Genomic DNA, 17,741 nt, shown 5'->3' with positions numbered 1-17,741 from the left:
AAACTAGCAAAACAACAAACGAACGAACGTGACGCTATAAACAAATAGTGCTGATACAAACACTACACATAGACAATAACCCACGAAATACCCAATGAATATGGCTGCCTAAATATGGTTCCCAATCAGAGACAATGATCAACAGCTGCCTCTAATTGAGAACCAATCTAGGCAGCCATAGACATACAAACACCAAGACTAGACACTGCCCCATAAACATACAAAACCCCTAGACAATACAAAACACATACATCCCCCATGTCACACCCTGACCTAACAAAATAATGAAGAAAACAAAGATAACTAAGGCCAGGGCGTGACAACGGCAAGCCAGTGTGTAGCTTATCCCTGCCTCGGTATCACTAACGCTAGCATACATCTCTAACAATAAACAAGCCAGCAAACGTAATAGCAGCTAAAATTCCCTGAAGTAATATAAACAACATAGTTAGGCTTGAACCCCAGTCAAAAGCCACATAACTATATAACCAAACCCGACTGGACCTCTTTGCGTAAAATAAAAGTATATAGCAAAAATGTAACTACCTGGCATAGTGTAGATGTATAGTAGCTATAGCTACACCCTTGTAAACTTAGCGAGCTGGCTAAATAGCACAGCCAACATTAGCTATGATCCAACTTTACTTCGCCAGTCATTATCACGCTAGCCATCTAGCCAGCCATCCAGTCAATCATATAGTAATTTTGTTGTTTCCTCATGTGCTAACAGTTCACTATCCACTGTATCCAAGTTCAAAAGACAGTTCCTCGGGGTGTAGTAGACGTGCACAAGTCAGGAAGTTCTTTCCTCATGTATGTTTCAGCCCTCTTCACAGAGTCAAATGTGCGCTCACCATTCTTGGTTTCGATCCACAAAGTCGCTGGGTAGCGCAGGCCGTATGCCAAGCCAGCCTGACGCAGAAGTCAAATGATGGAGTTACTCATGATTCACCAAACTATATTTTGAAAGAGGAAGTAAAGTACTTTAAGAATATGTTTTCATTTCAGTCTCCTCCATCTCCACTAACCAAAGCTAATTATATGTATTTTTTTGTTATTAATAATGTAAAATTATCATCTGTACAGAAAGACTCATGTGAAGAGCAAATTACAGAGGAACTTCTTGATGCAAATAAAGCCAATAAGTCTGGGATAACTCCAGGGCTGGATGGCATACCAGTGGAAGTATACCAAACTTTTTTTGATATACTCAGAGGACCATTATTAGCATGTTTTAACCACTCCTATAGAAATGGTAGATTATCAGACACTCAACAAGAAGGTCTAATTTCATTATTACTGAAACAGGATCCAAGTGGTTGTCACGGCCGTCAAAAGGAGGAGACCAAGGCGCAGCGTGGTATGCGTACATTCTTCTTTATTACAAGAATGAACACTGAATAAAACTAACAAAATAACAAAACGAACCGTGAAGCTGTACAAATGAGTGCTGACAGGCAACTACACCTAGACAAGAACCCACAAAACCAAAAGGGAAAATGGCAACCTAAATATGATCCCCAATCAGAGACAACGAATAACAGCTGCCTCTGATTGGGAACCAATTCAGGCCACCATAGACATACATATGCCTAGACTTACCAACACCCCTAGACATACAAAACCCCCTAGACATTACAAAACAACCATACCCACCCTCGTCACACCCTGACCTAACCAAAATAATAAAGAAAACATTGATAACTAAGGTCAGGGCGTGACAGTGGTATATATAAAAATCCAGTCCATTTAAAAATTATACTTCAGTGTTGTGATGCAAATATTTTAGCTAAATGCTTAGCGCATAGAATTAAAAAGGTTTTGTCAGATATTATTCATCCTAATCAGACAGGTTTTTTACATGGACGATGCATTGGAGATAATATAAGACAATTACTGGAATCAATAGAACATTATGAAATATCGGGGAAGTCAGGCCTGGTTTTCATAGCTGACTTTGAAAAGGCTTTTGATAAAGTACGACTGGAGTTTATATATAAATGCCTGGAATATTTCAATTTTGGAGAATTTCTTATAAAATGGGTTAAAGTTATATAAAGTAACCCTAGGTGTAAAATAGTAAATAATGGCTACATCTCAGAAAGTTTGAAACTGTCAAGAGGAGGTAAACATGGTTGTCCACTTTCGGCATATCTATTTATTATTGCCATCGAAATGTTAGCTGTTAAAATTAGATCCAACAATAATATTAAGGGATAAGAAATCCATGGCTTAAAAACAAAGGTGTCATTTTATGCTGATGATACATGTTTTCTTTTAAATCCACAATTAGAGTCCCTCAAAAGCATCATATAGGATCTAGATACTTTTTTAACCTCTCTGGATTAAAACCAAATTATGTGTTGTTAAGTGTTGGATCACAAAAAAATGCAACTTTTACATTACCGTGTAGTTTACCAATAAAACGGTCTGACAGGGATGTGGAAATACTCGGTATACATATCCCGAAATAAATAAATAATCTCCCTCTAATAAATGTTAAATGAACGTTAGCAAAAATAGATAAGATCTTGCTATAATGGAAAGGAAAATACCTGTCTATTTGTGGAAAAATCACCCTGATTTAGCTATATCACAGTTTACCTATTTGCTTTTTAAATTATATTTGGAATGGCAAGCCAGACAAAATTTAAAGGGCCTATTTATATAATGAATATAAATTCGGAGAGCAGAAATTATTAAATATTAAAGCATTAGATCTCTCACTAAAGGCATCATTCACACAAAAGTTGTACCTAAATCCGAAATGGTTGTCTAGTAAATTAGTAAGAATGTCTCACCCCATGTTCAAGAATGGCCTTTTTCCCTTTATTCAGATTACAACCGCTCACTTTTGGTTATTTGAAAACGAAATCATCTCCATAATATTGTTATTTTTTAAACAAGCCAAATACATTTGTTTACAATTTCAGCTTAATCCACCAGAAAAGACAGAACAAATAATATAACACATATTGTGGTTAAACTCAAATATACTAATTGATAAAAAAAAAAAGGAAATTATATCATATGTCACACATGCAACTAATACAGACATATGGAAATGTCTGGTCTACCCAAAATTACAACCAACTAATTGCAGCATTACTGCAAAAATGGAACAGGCAAGTAGAAGGGGGGAAAAGTAAGGAACTTGTCTGTCAGCACTGCATTAAAGACCAAAATTGGTTAAAGAAAATTGTGATAAATAAATATATATACCAGTTTCATTAAAGGACAAAAAAATTGACTGCTGTGCATATACATTCCTAATTAGTTCGGAAGAGATTTTCGATGTACCGATTCCATGGCACATCGTTTATGAATTGACGCACAAAACAACGCCGGATTCAAAACTTTTCAAAAAATTCAAATTTTTTTCCATTTAAATGATTATACAAAATGATTGCAACCAATAGAATGTTATATATATGGGGGATACAATCATCCCAGCTCTGCAGATTTTGCTGCCAGGAGTGAGAGTCATTAGATCATTTATTTTGGTACTGTCCATATGTAGCTCGTTTTTGGTCACAGGTCCAAGAACGGCTGAAAAATTGGAACATTTACCTAGAGCTAACGCTGTACTTTTTTAAGTTCAGTACTTTTGTGAAACATCACAGCACAGTTGAAAAATATATGGCAAAAATAAATCCAAAATGGATGGTGTTAAGAGATAGATGGGAGGGGTTGAATTGAGCTGAAGGGTGGGACTAATAACAACACGATAACAAATGTAAAACATACAGGGTCTGTAAAATGTATATAGGTTCAGAACTTTTGTGAAATAGCACAGTTACAAACGTTTTGGGTAGCCTTCCACAAGCTTCCCACAATAAGTTGGGTGAATTTTGGCCCATTTCTCCTGACAGAGCCGGTGTAACTGAGTCAGGTTTGTAGGCCTTTTTGCTCGCACACGCCTTTTCAGTTCTGCCCACAAATTTTCCATAGGATTGAGGTCAGGGCTTTGTGATGGCCACTCCAATACCTTGACTTTGTTGTCCTTAAGCCATTTTGCCACAACATTGGAAGTATGCTTGGGGTCATTGTCTATTTGGAAGACCCATTTGCAACCAAGCTTTAACTTCCTGACTGATGTCTTGAGATGTTGCTTCAATATATCCACATAATTTCCCTGCCTCATGATGCCATCTATTTTGTGAAGTGCACCAGTCCCTCCTGCAGCAAAGCACCCCCACAACATGATGCTGCCACCCCCATGTTTCCGGTTGGGATGGTGTCCTTCGGCTTGCAAGCCTCCCCCTTTTTCCTCCAAACATAACGGTGGTCATTATGGCCAAACAGTTCTATTTTTGTTTTATCAGACCAGAGGACATTTCTCCAAAAAGTACAATCTTTGTCCCCATGTGCTGTTGCAAACTGTAGTCTGGCTTTTTTTATGGTGGTTTTGGGGCAGTGGATTCTTCCTTGCTGAGCGGCCTTTCAGCTTATGTCAGTATAGGACTCGTTTTACTGTGGATATAGATACTTTTGTACCTGTTTCCTCCAGAATCTTCACAAGGTCCTTTGATGTTGTTCTGGGATTGATTTGCACTTTTCGCACCAAAGTACGTTCATCTTTAGGAGACAGAATGCATCTCCTTCCTGTGCGGTATGACGGCTGCGTGGTCCCATGGTGTTTATAATTGCGTACTATTGTTTGTACAGATGAACGTGGTGCCTTCAGGTGTTTGGAAATTGCTCCCAATGATGAACCAGACTTGTGGAGGCACTGAGTTTGAAGGTAGTCCTTGAAATACATCCACAGTACACCTCCAGTTGACTCAAATGATGTCAATTAGCCTATCAGAAGCTTCTAAAGCCATGACATAATTTTCTGGAATTTTCCAAGCTGTTTAAAGTCAAAGTCAACTTAGTGTATGGTAACTTCTGACCCACTGGAATTGTGATACAGTGAATGATACGTGAAATAATCTGTCTGTAATCAATTGTTGGAAAAATGACTTGTGTCATGCACAAAGTAGATGTCCTAACCAACTTGCCAAAACTATAGTTTGTTAACAAGAAATTTGTGGAGTAGTTAAACAACGAGTTTTAATGACTCCAACCTAAGTGTATATAAACTTCCGACTTCAACTGAATAGGCTGGAAGTAGATGCAGACAATTGCATTGATAGAAGCAACAATCTATCCGCAATTTTAAAGCTGATCCACCCCCTAAAAAATTTGTGTTTTGGGTAGAGAGATGAGGTAGTTAAACACTATTATTGCACACAGAGTGAATCCATGCAATTTATTATGTGACTTGTTAAGCACATTTTTATTATTTAGGCTTGCCATTACAAAGGGGTTGAATATTTATTGACTCAAGACATTTCAGCTTTTCATTTTGAATTAATTTGTTTAAGAAAGTGAAAAACATAATTCCCCTTTGACATTATGGGCCAGTGACCAAAAAATCTCTATTTAATCCAATTCAGGTGTGAATACTTTCTGAATGCACTGTATATTTATTATGTCAGTATCATTATGACGGTGCAGTGGTCATGGTACATGAAGGGGATATGAGAGTTGTGAGGAGCATGTCACCACAAACCATCAAAGGAGAAGTCACTACGTCTGTGAGGAAGTTCTGGAAATGACCAATGATGTCAAAAAATCCCAATTGCAATCCCTTTATAACTAATGTATGACATTAAATATCTGCAACATACACAATGATCCACAACAATCAACAAACCACACATGACCATAATATACAGTACTGGCATGATTGCAATAGCATACAGTTTTTCATAAGGCACTGTATTGAATAAGTCTAAAAATGAAACCAGATCAGTGATACAGGTGTATATAGCAACACAAGTGTTTCTATATAGCTGGATGCAATGGTGTCTCTCTTATCTTCAGTCTGAGAGTTAACTATTTTTCTCCAGCTCACGCGCTTCACCATATTGATCCTCAGATTCGCTGTCTGTCTGTGCCTAGAGAGAGAGAGAGAGAGAAAGAGAGAGAGAGAGGCAGTAGACCACTGATCACAGGCTATTGATCGGCATTGGTCGCTCCAGTCGCCAACATGGTGTTCAGTTAGCATCCTTTGAGGGTATCAGCGTTTTGTTCTGCGGTGACGCTTTAGCACCTCGACCAGGCAAAGGCCACACATCAAAGAGTGAGGAGTATTTGACCGCCTGATGAATCGATTCACACCCTGATTGTCACATACAAAGGCCCCACTGTCTTTCTCCTCCCATTCACAGATATGGGCCACAGTGCCCAGATTAGGAATTAACTCATATTCAGCACTCACCAGTTTGTTAAAAGGTACACAAACTTGGATGCATATGCATCTAAATGTGTTGCAATATAGGAATGGAAATAGGAAGGTGTTATTATGCATCATCTGTATGTATGTCAGATGAGATGAGTTGAGGGACTTCTTCTCAGGGCGGAATGGTCAAATGCAGGTGAAGTTGTGGAGAGTTGTCAGGGGAACAATGCCCCCGTTTAAATACAATATATCACCCTCTCACCAGCAGTCATCCGTATCATCTCACAACACAAATCTGAGAGGTTTTTAGCTACTGTTCAGGCTGTCCCAAAGTGTCTCTATAGGTATCTGCACAATAAGACTTTCTTCCCTGAATCACACCATTCATGTGAGGGACAAATCACTCTCTGCACAAAACCAAAAATCGATAGGGTCTTATCAGTTTGTGAACATTATTACACTGCCGAAAACAATACAGTTTGAAGAAGGGGCGTCAAATGTTGACCCTAATAATGTGATTGGTCTAAAAAGGAGCCTGGAGAGTCAGGAAGTCAGCCATACCTCTGTCTTTGCGGATAAACTCATCAACATGATAAACTTGAGTCACAATTAGCCCGGGACCAAGACAATGCAGTGGTCACTGGTGGAAATTTAGTCAGGTCAGGGCAGTAAAAGTGGTCAAGATGAAAGAGATTGGTTACAACCGAAATGGCACCTTATTTTCTACATAGTGCACTGCTTTTCACAGGGCCCTGGTCAAATGTAGTGCGCTATATATGGAATAGGGTGCCATTTGGGATGCAATCATTGTCTCCCTTTAGGGACTGACCTCTGCTCATTTGAGTGAGGAAACAAGGGTTTTCCTTTTCCCTGGTTAACTAATGGTCACCCCTGTAATTCCACTATCCATTCTCGTGCTTCTATTTTTATATTGTGATTTATGAGTGAGTGAGACTTTTATCCCTTTGATCACAGAATGGTGAGGATGACACAATGACTCATCAATCACAGGTAATGTCACTGTAACAGACTGTACCTTAATTGAAGTCTGGATTCATCTGGTTTCAGACACAGACTTCCTCCATCACATCAGACTGCAGTAGTGACCTAAAGTGACTCATCGTCTAATCTTACTGTAAGTCTTATCTTACTTTTAATCCTTCTAATCACATCCCTGGTGATTTGCCATTTCAACATTTTGAGTGTTTGTTTTGACATTAGTTTCATTGTATCAGTCAGTACATCCTTTCTCGATTCCAGAAATGAAGAGAAATTATTTTAAATCCTATGAAGCCATACACTACATGAGTGAAGAAACCTACCATAGATGTCCTGTATTCAGGAAAGGGACTTTGATTATTTTAAGACGTTTCCGTCTTATTGTTGCTCGACCCCTCGCAGTCCACAAATCCAGAGGTTACCACAACTTTGGGCGAAAGGTTTCCAAACATCCTCCTGTTAGCATGACTAAAGGAATATTGAACATTTGTCTTGGACCCAGGACTGGGTTTAATCAAACAGACAGAAAGTGAAGGCGAGGCGGGGAGATGAGGCGGATACACACATCTCTAAACTAACCTGTGGAGATAAACAAGAAATTGCAGGCAATAGTGATGGGGTGTTGTGTCTGTGTGTGTGTGTGTGTGTGGGGGGGGGGGGGGTCAGAATGAGTCCTCTGGTCCCTGTGGGACAGACAGTAACAATGACAAGTTATGGCCAAGGAGATTCCCACCTGATTCCCTGCAGATCCCTGACAGATTAAAGCCTCCAGAACAATGAGAAGAGGTTTTCCTCTGTGTTGCTGGTCTGAGGTACACACATCCTCATGCACCCCTTTCCCCTGGCCCAGGGAATGTTCCCAGCATTCCCCTGAGGAAGGGAATCTACTAACCCCCCAAACACATACACATACACTCACTATCACACACACACACACAGCCATTTTGCCAAGAGAGGCCGGTGTATTCAGTGACATTATTATTTGCCTTTATTTAACCATGACAACACATTCTCTTATGCTGTAACAACATTGACTGGCAGGTATGTCAGTTGAGGACAGAAAAGAAAGCGAGATATTGCCCTGGTTAATTTTCTGATCTGCTTCACACAAGGGATTGTGGGATTGTGGACTCCAAACGGCGAGGTCACAGACTCTCACACAGGGAAGTAGGAAATTAACACGATCACACTCAACCACCACACAACCTTTCACATCAGCCATCTGAACGTCACCTGACCATTCAACCTAAGCACAACATTTCATATCTGCTATCGGTCTCATGAAGCACATTAGTCATGAGATAATTGTAACGATTGTTCTCCTCCTCGTCTGAGGAGGAGCATGGATCGGACCAAAACACAGCTTGTGGAGAATACATGTTTGATTTATTTTAAGAAGACGAAACGAAGAACACTGACAAACTATACAAAACAACAAACGACGTCAACAGACCTGAACATGTGAACTTACATATAACGAAGAACGCACGAACAGGTACAGACTAAACAAACGAAACAGTCCCGTGTGGTACAAACACTGACACGGAAGACAATCACCCACAAACAAACGGTGTGAACAGCCTACCTTAATATGGTTCTCAATCAGAGGAAACGTCAAACACCTGCCCCTGATTGAGAACCATATAAGGCTAAATAACAATGAGCCTAAACATAGAAACAAATAACATAGACTGCCCACCCAGCTCACGTCCTGACCAACTAAACAAAGCTAAACAAAGGAAAATAAGGCCAGGAATGTGACAATAATAAGAAAAAATAATATATATATATTTTTTTTAAAGTTATAAATATTATTGTCAAACATACATTCATCACTTTGATTACGCAATTAAAAGGAATGATACTGAATAGCCAGATTATTACAGCTTTAGAGAGCTAGCTATGTTTCTATATTCTACGGGGCTTCAAAAAATGAAGGGTATATAGTGCATGTGATCCTAACAAGCTGTTGCTTCACAGCTCAGCTTGCTTAAATGGAGGTTGAGGGTCTGATGGTATCTCATATCATATCAATTAGAAAGTGGCATTAATCATCTTAAGAAATGTGTGATTTCTATTTGCGGTGATGGAAGATGGAGAGAGGTGGAAGGTGTATGTCTGAGAACACCTGTTACAGTACATGCTACCCTCCTTAACCTCCTCTTCACTCCTCCCCCTCCCCCGTCAAACACCTCTCCCTCCCTCCCCTCCATTTCCCCCTCAGACAGGTGCTAGTCATAATCAGACCTAGACTAAACATTCATGAAATCACACAGATTATCACACACATGTATTGTATTCACTTCCTGTAGGTCCTATAGGTCAGTGAATGCACTATGTGTGTTTTAGCATTAATTCGGTTGTTCGTTTGTATATTCATTCATTAATTTGTGTTGGTTTTCATGTCAGATTTTTTCTTATTTTTGGGGGGGGCTTGAAATGTGAAAGATGAATATACAAGCTTATGTAAGAGTATTGAAGATATTTATAAAAAAATTGTATGATGGAATATCCACAATAGTATTGTTTCCAATGAATTAACCATAATGTTTAAACTTGAGTAGTAAGTCAATTGGTAACCCTTTGCCCTTCTATGGCTTTGACCAAGTTCAGGCTCTAATAGCCTGTGTGTGTGTCTGGGGATCTGAGTGCTAACATATATACGCCTTCCGTACCAGTGATTTAAACTAACACCACTGCCTCGCAACTCAACACAAAGGACTCTGCAGTCGCATTGTGCAATTCCCAAGAAAGCCGCCCACAGACATTTATACAGCGAGTCTGGCGACCAGCAGCTCTACAGTGTGTCAGAACTTGCTTGGAAGGCGGACAGTTTGTGCTACTATGCCAAGGACAGGAAGTGCTCGCAGAGGGACAGGAAGTGCTCACCGCTGCAGTAGCCGAGGCTGGAACTGAGATAATGCCATTGTGTAAGCAAGCCAAGTGACCTCTCCCTGAGCGCGGAGCCCAGAGGCTGGCGTCGAGAGCCCTGGCCCCCACCCAGCTCCAGACTCCCCAGGCACGGGGTGTGGGACACGGGATGAGGGGGGATGGGCACGGGGAGTGTCGCCTCCCCTTATTGCCCCCTCCCCTCCTCTGGATGGAATCTGAACCTCACCTTGTAGAGGAAATGTGGCCGCAACTCCAGACTTTATGACTTCTTCCATCAAAAGAGTGTATTTTTCTTTCCCACACACCAGGAGAGAGCCAAGGCATACACACACGCGGGTGCATGCACAAACTCTCACACACGCACGCTTTGGCCGCACGCACTCACATATGCATGCACGCACACTCGCGCACACACATGCACACACACTCATAGCAAATACACACTCGCCCACACATCCCTTCTGGAAAAAACACATGATTTTCACATGTGAAATTGCCACGTTTTTCTCACATACATTTTAATTTAATTTAATGATATTTCCCATGAAGTTTCACGTGAATATTTTTCACATGGGATTTTGCAGGTGATGCCCTGTGAACAAAAATGACATAGTATGCTCCAGCAACATTAGAAAACTTTACCGAAAACCCTCAAATTGCTGAAATAATTCAATGAAATCAATGATGAGCGAATAGTCAGATTTACTGAAAACTAAAAAAGCAGTGCAAATGGCACTCTTTTGCTAAGTGCAGCAATGTATTATATGTAATGAATCTGTAGGACTCTTCTAAGTACACCAAAGACTTTGTGGCACAGCAGATACCTCAGCTGTACCCCAAATCCAAAGGTTGTGAGTTCAAATCTCAGGGGGGTCATATTGAAAGGTCAGCACTAAGTGATCATGTCAAATGTAATCATGTTGATTAAAGATGTTTACACTCTTTTAGCTGAACAGTGTACCACTTACCTTAAAACCCCTGTACCATTTAATTACTTCCCATACAAAAAAATAATGTTACATGTGTAGTTTCACATGTGAAAATCGCATTTCCACATGTGAAATCCTATTTTTACATGTGAAATAGCTGTTTTCACATCTTTAGTTGAAATTTTAAAACAAAAGAGACACATGTCAATTGTTCACATGTGAAACCAAATGTTGAGAATTTAGATTTCAACACCACCTTTTCACGTGAGGAGAATAACATGTTTTCAACTCACATGTGGAATTAGCATTTTTACACTCTCACATGTGGAATTGCACTTTCACATGTGGAATTGCACTTTCACATGTGAAAAACTTTCACAAGTAAAAATGTAAATCTCACATGTGGAAATCAAAAGTTGTCAGGTGTAGTTTCATGGCATCACATGTTGAAATGTTGCATCCCCATGTCATCACATTTATTTCACAAGGTCATGTTTTCACGTGCTCAAATGTTTTCACGTGTAGTTTCATATGATGCTTTTACATGGTCACATATTATCACATTAGCTTCACATAAGATCACATGTGATCACATTAGCTCACATGTGAAATGAATGTGATTTTTACATAAGGGATACAGACACACACACAACCCACACACACACACACACTCAAACTTGTGCGGTTTCAGTCCAGTCTCATGGGACTAGAGGGAGAAAACCGTATCAGGTCATCAGTGGTAAAATAGATGATGACAGTATTATAGCACCAGATCCTGCCCAGCGCTGGGCTGGGACAGAGCAAGACCCCTCTAACCCCCCCCCCCCCCCCAGTACGCTCTGGAGCCTCTGCTAGCATCGGGACGGAACACGATGGGGTTGTATAAGCATCTCTCATATTTCTGTCAGCCCTCTTTGACCTGCGAGAGGAAAAGCTAAAGCCTGACATGTTGTATCTGACTGTATATACACAGCGTGATGGGAACGGCCTGCGGACAGACGAAGAAAAGACAGAGCTGACAGGTTAAGACCTGCCAACACTGATAAGGACCCCTGCAGTCTCTGGCTGGTGTTTGTGTTCCTGACCACTATGGACACGGCTTGGATCTCGACTGCTTATTAAAACATTCAAATGGTGTTAGGTGTGTGGGTGCACTAATACTCTGCATGGCTATTTGGCTGCAGCTGATTCAATCAACAGTAGGTCTCTCACCTCTCCTTGTTCTCCTGTCTTATCTAGGCCGATGACTCAGTACCGGCTTGTAGACACTACAAGGGGCGAGGTATAGTGTTCTAACACAAACATTTTGTGAGCAGTGGAAAGATGGTCATATCTGGGTTAACTAAAAAATAAGTGGTTTTCTGACATTTTAAATACTTATTTTATTGCCATCTTCAAAACATTGTACTTCTTTTATTCCTACATTTTTTATGGAGATCTTTTTTTCTTCTATGACTAAGTATATACACTTTCTCACTCTAGGCCTATGTCTCATTCACACATATTGCTTTTGTGGAGGAGAGTGTTGTGAACTTGTCCAGGACCTGTGACAGAGTTCACCTGCAAAAGGCCATTAGAAAGACTTTGGTGTATTAGTGACCCCTTGCTGGTACTGTGCCAGTACATGAAGCACTCACATCTGTAGCCATGAAATGCATTGAAAGGCCGGTCATGGCTCACATCAACACCATTATCCCAGAAACCCTAGACCCATTTCAATTTGCATACCGCACCAACAGATCCACAGATGATGCAATCTCTATTGCACTCCACACTGCCCTTTCACACCTGGACAAAAGGAACACCTATGTGAGAATGCTATTCATTGACTACAGCCCAGCGTTCAACACTATAGTGCCCTCAAAGCTCATCAATAAGCTAAAGACCCTGATACTAACACCTCCCTCTGCAACTGGATCCTGGACTTCCTGATGGGCCGCCCCCAGGCGGTAAGGGTAGGTAACAACACATCCGCCACGCTGATCCTCAACAAGGGGGCCCCTCAGGGGTGCGTGCTCAGTCCCCTCCTATACTCCCTGTTCACTTATTACTGCACTGCCAGGCACGACTCCAACACCATAATTAAGTTTGCTGATGACACAACAGTGGTAGGCCTGATCAACGACAACGATGAGACAGCCTATAGGGAGGAGGTCAGAGACCTGACCGTGTGGTGCAAGGACAACAACCTCTCCCTCAACGTGATCAAGACAAAGGAGATGATTGTGGACTACAGGAAGAGGAGGAACGAGGACGCCCCCATTCTCATCAACGGGGCTGTAGTGGAGCAGGTTGAGAGCTTCATGTTCCTTGGCATCCACATCATCAACAAACTAACATGGTCCAAGCACACCAAGATAGTCATGAAGAGGGCACGACAAAACGTATTCCCCCTCAGGAGACTGAAAAAACTTGCATGGGTCCTCAGATCCTCAAAAGGTTTTACAGCTGCACCATCGAGAGCATCCTGACGGGTTGCATCACTGCCTGGTGTGGCAACTGCTTGGCCTCCGACCTCAAGGCACTACAGAGGGTAGTGCGTATGGCCCAGTATATCACCGGGGCCAAGCTTCCTGCCATCGAGGACTTCTATTCCAGGCGGTGTCAGAATAAGACCCTAAAAATTGTCAAAGACTCCAGCCACCCTAGTCATAGACTGTTCTCTTTGTTACCTCACGGCAAGCGGTTCCGGAGCGCCAAGTCTAGGTCCAAGAGGCTTCTAAACAGCTTCTACCCCCAGCCATAAGACTCCTGAACAGCTAATCAAATGGCTACCCAGACTATTTGCACTGCCCCCCCTTCCTTTACGCTGCTGCTACTCTCTGTTATTATTTATGCATAGTCACTTTAATAACTCTACCTACATGTACATATTACCTCAATTACCTCGAGACCGCACATTGACTCTGTACCGGTACGCCCTGTGTATCGCCCCTCTATTGTTATTTACTGCCGCTCTATTATTATTTGTTATTCTTATCTCATACTTTTTTTAAAGTTATTTTCTAGATACTGCATTGTTGGTTTAGGGCTTGCAGTAAGCATATCACTGTAAGGTGTAGACCTGTTGTATTCAGCGCATGTGACAAATAACATTTTATTTTATTTCATTTGCTCGGTCTTGAAGAGTGAGAACCAATTTTCACCACTATAGACAGCCCTTGTGTCCCCTAGCTGTGGCCCCGGTCCGGCGCTTCTCTTCAGACAACAAAGGCCGATAAATGGGTGTTTATTTCATCTCGACTGTTTGCAAATGTGTCCCCATCTAAGAATTTTTATGAACACTTTTTGTTATTAACATCATTTACATCCAGCCTCAGTCAATTTCTGTGAACGCTGGCAGACCGTCAAAATGATGCGTAAATCTGCGCTTTAGAACTTCCAGTTACCAAATCCATCATCCCAATAGGCCTACAGATGAGATAGTCCATGTGTATTAGGTTTACATCTGAATAACAGTGAGAATAAAATATACTTTAAGGCAGAGTTAAAACTTAGAGGTGGGAAGTGATATAAAAATATCTAAAACTGGAAAATAAGATTTGAAAGTGATGGTGCATGAGCAATGGAGAAAGTCTCTCACCAAAGCAGCATTTTAGTTGGATTCAAACGTTTGTGTGCATTAATGTTGACTTTTTCGAATATTAATTATTTGATATTTGCTAAATTTGATAGACTGTAGGACAAATTATTTTCCCATATCCTTTTAGAATGATGTATCCCAAATTGTTTATTTCACGAACGCAATATGTTCTAATTTAATCATAACTCCAAAATGCACAATAGCAATATTCCGTCTGTTTAATCTTGAACTGTGTTTGGGCACCTAATGTGTTGCTTGTATTATGCATAGATGACAGTGCTTGTCTCCATGGGTGGTATCGCGCTCCCAATAAGGCTGGAAGGCGGTTACTTCAAACTTTTTGCGCCTCAGGGGTGGGCACTCCCACCTTTATGTTGATTGGTTGCCTGTGCTCTTATAGTATCCCCCTCAGGGTAAAATAGTCAGCTCTAGTTTAGTCAGCTCCTGGCTATTATCTAACAGTGACGGATATTTCCCATTCAGTTTGGAATCGTTACTCTTGCGTTAACATTCATTTTTATATCTGTACAGCTAGGGGCACTTCTGTTTTTTTGTGTTTTTTTGTGCGAGTTGCTGCAGTTGGTGTCGATAGAACAGAGATGAGTAGTCCGGATGCGGGTTACGCCAGTGACGATCAGACCCAGGCTAGGTGCGCGATGTCAGTCATGATGCCTGGAATGGGACACTGTCAGTGGGCAGACCCCCTGAGCCCTCTCGGGGACACCAAAGTGAAGAGCGAGTCGTGCGCTACCAGCTCCGGGAACCAGAACCGTGGAAAGACTGAGCCGCGGATCCGGAGACCCATGAATGCGTTCATGGTGTGGGCAAAGGATGAGCGCAAACGACTGGCACAACAAAATCCTGACCTGCACAATGCGGAGTTGAGCAAAATGTTGGGTAAGACAATACAATTATAAAGTAGGCTTAATTGATTATGTGAGCCTGTTACTTCCATGGTATTTATAAAGACCAATGTGTATTTCTTTAATATTTCATTTTTTTTTATATATACATGACGGAATCCTTAGTGAATTATTGTTATTTTAAACAGTGTGTTGTTGTCACGTGAAAGCATAATGAATTTATTTTACAATAAATATGATAAATATTATTGTAGCCTACGTCAATGATTTTGGTTTGTAGTATTTGTGTAGTGACACATTTTCATGAAAAAGTACATTATGGAAACTATCTGCCCTTACTTTGGCCATTCAAATATAGAGTAAGTAACTAATATAATTTCCAAATGAACTAATTACAACGATTACTGCTTTTGATCAATAATAATAGTAATGTTATCATGTTATGAAATCAGTGTTCTCCTGTTGTTACTAAATTGGCAATTAGCTATTTTGGAACACCACCAGTCTGCATGCCTGATGCCGCCATATGACTCATATGAGCTCTGTTCTTGATCTGTAGGGAAGTCGTGGAAAGCCCTTCCTGTGTCCGAGAAGCGCCCCTTTGTAGAGGAGGCTGAAAGGCTCCGGGTCCAGCACATGCAGGACCACCCCAACTACAAATACCGACCCCGGCGGAGGAAGCAGGTGAAGAGGATTAAGCGTCTGGACTCAGGGTTCCTGGTTCATGGTGTGTCCGACCACCAGAGCACCTCCCTGGGTGGGGACGGCCGAGTATGTATGGAGGGCCTGGGGCTGGGTTACCACCACGAGCATGGCTACCAGGTGTCGACTCAGTCCCTCGGCCACTACCGCGACGCCCAGGCCCTCGGGGGGGCTTCCTACGAACCCTACAGCCTGCCCACCCCCGACACCTCCCCACTAGATGCCGTGGAATCAGACTCCATGTTCTTCTCCGGCCACTCTCAGGAGGAGTGCCACATGATGCCTGCGTACGCCTACCACTCCCAGGGGGCAGAGTACACACCTCAGGACCCTCACTCCAACCAGCACGCCAACCACATGCTCCACAGACACCTCTCCTCCCCCACTGAGCAGCAGCAAGGCCACCAGGCTGGCCCCATGCCCCCCTCCTTCAACCAATTGGCTATGTACTACAGCCAGCATTGTAGCCCCAGTCACCCCAAGCGACACCCAGGACATGGGACAGGACAGCGCTCCCCTCCCCCAGACTCCCACCCAGCAGACCAGGTGGAGCAGATGCATCCATCAGAGCTGATAGGTGAGGTGGACCGGAGTGAGTTTGAACAGTACCTGAGCTCCTCCAGACCTGGGGACATGACAGGCCTGTCGTATGGGGCACATGAGGCCAACATGCAGGGACCTGAGAGCCTGATATCCTCTGTGCTCTCTGATGCCAGCACAGTGTTCTACTGTAACTACACCTCCTAACCTCCTGGTCCTCCCTGTCTCTATCTACTACTGAAGCTATTACAGCACATAACCTGACCTCAAATGTCTCTTTCTGTCTCCTGTCACTATTTCTGTCTTCTCTCTTTCTCTCTCTCTTTCTCTCTCTCTCTCCCTCCCTGTCTCCGTTTCTCTCTATGTCTTTCTCTTTCATTCTGTTACAATTGAAGGCCAGTGGGAACAGTGGGATCTCTTTAATTTGAGGGTTCAAATTCAGTATGTTATTTTCTTTTTGTGTGAAGGGCGTTCAATGTGTATCACTGTATGAGCTAAGAAGCCATAGTATGACATCTGAATTGTAATGATGACTGTTCACACATTGGTTTGTATTTTCTTTTTGTTCTGAAGAGGAACATAAATACATTTTCTGATAATAAATAATGTACAGTTACTATTTGAACGTTTTATGTATAGCTGTTTTATACCTTTACACTTTTGAAAAATAAAGTTTTGAACCAAAATCTATGTTCCTTTACTGTTTTATGTTTTTGAATTACTTTACCCTACCTTTTCGTTGTTGAAATACAGCATTACACCAATTATTATATCAATGCACCTTGGTAATAAGTAACCAAATAGTTATTAATACAATGTTTTCATTGTTTATTTGAATCAATGTTAACATCAGTTGAAGAGGTTATAGACCATTTAGCCTACGCTTGTGTTTTATGTTATTAATAATCAAATTTGTTGAAACCGTTTTTTTATCCATAAGATAGATCACTTATACCTATACTGTATAGACATCAGTGCTAGCCTAGATTAATTTCACAACAATA

At 41.5% G+C, this 17,741-nt stretch overlaps 1 protein-coding gene across 1 annotated transcript; it reads left to right on the top strand.

Annotated features, from left to right (window-relative positions):
• The first annotated feature begins 15,056 nt into the window (after positions 1–15,056).
• On the top strand, positions 15,057–17,427 carry LOC139583818 (transcription factor Sox-17-alpha-A-like). Its single transcript, XM_071415343.1, has 2 exons — positions 15,057–15,529; positions 16,055–17,427. Exons 1-2 carry the CDS (start codon positions 15,232–15,234, stop codon positions 16,942–16,944), a joined length of 1,188 nt encoding a protein of 395 aa, XP_071271444.1. The 5' UTR covers positions 15,057–15,231; the 3' UTR covers positions 16,945–17,427.
• The last annotated feature ends 314 nt before the right edge of the window (positions 17,428–17,741 follow it).

The sequence above is a fragment of the Salvelinus alpinus genome, chromosome 8 (genome assembly GCF_045679555.1).
Source record: "Salvelinus alpinus chromosome 8, SLU_Salpinus.1, whole genome shotgun sequence".
NCBI classification, from domain to species: Eukaryota; Metazoa; Chordata; class Actinopteri; order Salmoniformes; family Salmonidae; genus Salvelinus; species Salvelinus alpinus.
The sequence above is the reverse complement of the archived record's forward strand: the minus strand, read 5'-3'. Positions and strand labels throughout refer to the sequence as shown.

Excerpts from the sequence above, each read along its gene's own strand:
- LOC139583818 (XM_071415343.1), top strand. The coding sequence starts at position 15,232 with ATGAGTAGTCCGGATGCGGGTTACGCCAGTGACGATCAGACCCAGGCT. Across the intron at positions 15,530-16,054 it reads GGAGTTGAGCAAAATGTTGG|GGAAGTCGTGGAAAGCCCTT; the intron begins GTAAGACAATAC and ends CTTGATCTGTAG.